A 4,760-nucleotide genomic window follows, 5' to 3' on the forward strand; every position below is an offset into this window, starting at 1 on the left:
TTGGCTGTCCCCAGATCTAGTACAACTGGTCATTGGGAGTGGTAGTCGACCTTACGAGAGCTATTGAGTGTCAATAGAGGATCATCCACTCTCGGCGTCATGAGAGGAATATCCTATGTGTTCTTGCTCAGACAAATCCCTGGCCAAGGTCATTCGGGTTGAGAGAGAAAGAGTTCTCCGGGAGAATCCGATTAGAGCGAGACTCGAGTAGAAACCTTATGGGTCTGACAGCACCATGCTCGATATACGGTCTCTGGGATATTAGATGGATGAGGGACTATAGGTACATGGTAACTGAGGACAGACAGGTCCAATGGATTGGATTCCCATGTATCGTCTGGGGACTACGGCGTAGTGGCCTAGTACGTCTGTAGTCGATGAGTCAAGTGAATTATTACAGAGATAATAATTCACTGAGTTAGAAGGAGTTCTGACAGGTATGACTCACGGCCAGCTCGATATTGGGCCTAGAGTGTCACACACATATGGTAGGCATTGCGATGAGTAGAGGTTCGGATATGAGATATCCGACGGAGCCCTTATATTATTGGATGCAGATCCAATACCCACTAGGGAAGGACCCATTAGGGTTTGACACGGGATCTCTATAAATAGGAGGGATTCACAGCCTCATAGGCTAGAGTCTTTGCTTGCCTTTCCTATTCTCCTCTCCCTCTCCACCTCAGAGTACGCTTGGAGTTTTGAGGAGCGTCGTCGCAACCCTGCTGTGTGGATCACCGCTAGAGAGGAGGACACTTGACCTCCTTCACCCTCTCCTAAGGATCTGCAAGGAAACAGGGATATACGATCTCCCTAGGTAACACAATCTCTATACGCAGTTTTGTGTTTTGCGGATTTTTTGCGCACATCTTTTTGGGAATCGGGGATTTTTGTTTTCTTGTTCTTCCGCTACGCATATGATGTCGCCCCCCAATGATTTCCCAACAGTGGCAACATCACATCTTTCATTTGCAGACGTTGTTTTCTTTGCAGGTGGAGGTGGGTCTCAACACGTACTGCTTGTAGCTTAACTAATGCATCAACTATGTTCTTGAGCGCAAGAAGATGCTTTGAACATGGTGCACATGCTACAGAATAATGCAAATAATTGACAATGAATTACGCTTATCATTATCTATTGATTTCTTTTTCTGTGTGGAAATGGTAGTGCCTAAGAGAGTCGATCTTATTCTCGTTAACAAGATGTTACAGATATGGTGTTTCGTATGGTTAAAGCCACTGTGTATCACAGAGAGAAAACAAACAAGGAAGGAGGAGGCAGATGAATGAACGATCACCAAAACCTAATCGAAGTATAGATCTACATAGACATTATGTGTGCGTACATACAGGAATACATATATGATGCATATGCATCGCTTTAAGCACTTTCAAAGATCGACAGAAGCTACAAGGAATGGGTCGTCGAACAATATCTCCGGCCAGGAGGGAGGAGGGTTCCCACTACGAGCACCCCCCTGCAGGTTGCCGATCGAGACATCAGCGAGAGGAGGAAGAGGTGGCATGAATGGCGATCCCGGTGAGGTGTCTCCCAGGCTGAGTCCAATTAGATTGGAAGATTGCTTGGTCTCGTTGCTTGTAGGCTGATCGAAGAAGAAGCACGGTACCTGAAGCTCTGGCAATGGGTCGTCATCCCGTTTCTGGCCATCGATATCTCGATAACGAGTCGGAGAAGGGACCGAAGGGGTCTCCATGGTGGTGGCTAACTGTTGGAGGTGATAAAAGTACTGCAGCTTTGCAACCTGGGCAGATTCGGCCTGGAGCCGCGCAGCGTGGTCGTCCCAAGGGCGGCCGTCGATAAGCTCGCGGAGGTTAGTGACGGCGATGAGCTGTTGAAGGGTGGCGAAGAAGTCGGTCCTCGGGCGGTGCGTCATCGGGTCGAAACCCATCTGGATCAGCTTCTTCTTGAGGTGGGTGTTCCAGAAGTTCTTGATCTCGTTGTCAGTCCGGCCCGGGAGGTGGGAAGCAATCGACGACCACCTAAATTGTTGGAAGGCAGCTTACACACTCAGAAGCTCGAAGATTATTATCAGTTAACCAGTGCCGGAAATGCATGCTAATTACTTGTTGCCGAGGATGGAGTGGAGGTTGAGGATGGTCTGCTCTTCCTCTGCGGAGAACCTGCCTCGCTTGATATCTGGCCTCAAGTAGTTAGTCCATCTTAGCCTGCAGCTCTTGCCACATCTATTTAGTCCTACACCAGAACACACACATGAACATGAGAGAGAGAGAGAGAGAGAGAGAGAGAGAGAGAGAGAGAGAGAGAGAGAGAGAGAGGACCTGCAAGCTTTGGGAGGGATCTCCAGCTGCCACGGCCATGCTTCTGGATGTACCGGACCAGCTTGTGGTCTTCCTCAGGAGTCCAGGGACCCTTCTTGAGGCCATTCTCATCACAGCAGGGGGATCTCCCCATTGAAGACTACAACTTCCTTCCTTCTCTCTAAGCTTCTTCCACTATGCCACACCTGATGCATGGATTCTCCCTTATATACACTAAATTTTTGTTCATTTCATCCAAAAAGACTAACACGCCCTTCCTCTTTACCTTTCTTTCTTCTCGGAATGGGCAGTAATCATCAGATCAGATGGAGGGTTTCAGTCATCAACAGCAAAAAGCCATCATCACCTGCTCATATAGTAATATTAAGTAATCCGAAGAGTACATTATTAATTAATATATGATATTATTATAAAATTCCTAAGTTATCTCTATTTAAATATAATTCTTCTTATATACCTCTTACATAAATCTGAAAAAGCTTTTTCCTTAATCCTCTTTGGAAACCCCCCCTCAAGAGTATCCAAAATGTTTCACCTCTCGTTATCAATAAAATTCTATTTTTACTACAGAGTTTTAATTTAATTAAAATTTTATCAACTAATTTAAATATAATTATGATTCCTAAAATTATTGACCAGTCCTAACACTAACTATCATCTTTTCCATACCAAATAGTTGTGCTACTGCTGCTGCTCCAAAAAACAAGATGAATATTTGTAAGATTGGGCAGAGAATGGGATCCTTGCAGAACGTACATGCATGCAATAGGAGTGGTGTGAGGACTGAACGGAAGACTGAGGGCAGAGAAAGAGGAGAGAAAGGTGATGTGTATAACGTAAGATCAAGCTAACTCACTGTGCGAAAACATCGATGAGGACAAGAGGATGATCCCACTTCCTTTGACGATGTGGTTGAGTTAGCAAAGAGTTGGTGCAGCCAACACCCAAAATCTCCACCATCTCCTTCAGCTTCAACAATCGAAGACGACAGTCTTCATGGCTGACGCACTTCCTCCCATCCCACAATCTTCTGCACCCATCGAGACTCGTGTAAAGTCTCCCGTGTAGAAGATTCCGAAGAACAATTTAATGCTTTCTTGAAGGCCAATTGTGTCGTCAGAGTTTGTAGACTATTTCCACTGCAAGTCCCTATAAACCTACGTAAAGAATGCATCGAATGGAGGTAGCATCACTAGCTACAAAGAACAAATGCAAGAGGACATGAGAAGAAATGCAGTCCTCTCTCTCTCTCTCTCTTCCCTTTCTGTCGCATCATTTGGTGCCAACAACAAGCAAATCAGCAATATGTAAAAACCCATTACCAGAGGAATTAAAGCCTACTAACTCTCTGATTCAGCTAAGCTTGTGTGTCTGATATTTTCTAGGGTTTCTTCCTCCATCAAGGTTCCTTGTGCAAGGAACCATCCTGAGGTAACAAAATACTAGAAGACATTGATCTATGAATCTAAGCTGGATACATTCAGTCACCTGTATACTGATTGAGGGATACAGACATCAATCAACTCATCTGCCTTTATAGATCATAATGGTCTTTAATAATGTCTCTCTCAGTTTCTGAACACAACAAATGCAGCCTAGCTGAGACAGATACAGGATTTACTAAGAACACAAATAATGCCAAGCAGTTTACAAATTAGACCATTGAACTTTAGAAAGCCTCAAATATCCTTAATTATTTTATCTATCATAAAAAAATATTAAATTTTTTTTACATGAGAAATAAGAGGGAAGAAAATTTTGTTTTGTTCATTGTTCTCTTATTCAATATGTTTGCTCTATCTCAGTCATTTTCTTTCACTGTATTATTATTTTTCTACAATATATATGTTATAATTTTAACATAACATGTAATTATATATATATATATATATATATATATATATATATTAAAATATTACATATACCAAAAGGATCCGTGCTAATATCCTATACACCCGTGAATGGTATTCGAGTTATCAACTTTGTGATGAGCAGATGTAGGGATCCGCAAATCTAATGCTAACTTCATCATATCTTTTCCATTTCAATGAAAATAACAGGCAAAAGCTCCTGAGTTCGATTTCATGAGGAGTTGAACGTTCGCAACCAAGTGGTTATGACTGGAGCCCAGCACTGTCCATGTCAGTAGTTAGCTCTTAATTGCCAATGCATCATGATGAAGACAACAAGGATTATGACCTTAGAAGGAATAGTAAGATAAGTGTAGTAATTGTAATGAGAACAGTTACAAAGAGAAGGCAGGAATAAGGATTAATATCAGAGACAACTAATGATGGGAAGTAAAAATTGAGAGCAAGGAATGCTCGTGACATGTTCTAATACATTTGGTGATGCAGTGCATCCAATGCTCTCATGTTTTAAGATAATAAATTAGAAGTTTGATCCTATGAAAGATTTTTCATATCTTGAGATAATTATAAAAATTAAAATCATCAAAG

General features: G+C 42.3%; 1 protein-coding gene across 1 annotated transcript; it reads right to left on the minus strand.

Moving 5' to 3' along the window:
- Positions 1-1,315: 1,315 nt before the first annotated feature.
- Positions 1,316-2,460, minus strand: LOC103997958 (transcription factor MYB93-like). Its single transcript, XM_009419305.3, has 3 exons — positions 2,302-2,460; positions 2,086-2,215; positions 1,316-2,001 (listed from the first exon to the last, which is right to left on the minus strand). Exons 1-3 carry the CDS (start codon positions 2,432-2,434, stop codon positions 1,392-1,394), a joined length of 873 nt encoding a protein of 290 aa, XP_009417580.2. The 5' UTR covers positions 2,435-2,460; the 3' UTR covers positions 1,316-1,391.
- Positions 2,461-4,760: the final 2,300 nt, after the last annotated feature.

The sequence above is a fragment of the Musa acuminata genome, chromosome BXJ3-9, assembly GCF_036884655.1.
Source record: "Musa acuminata AAA Group cultivar baxijiao chromosome BXJ3-9, Cavendish_Baxijiao_AAA, whole genome shotgun sequence".
Lineage (NCBI taxonomy): Eukaryota > Viridiplantae > Streptophyta > Magnoliopsida > Zingiberales > Musaceae > Musa > Musa acuminata.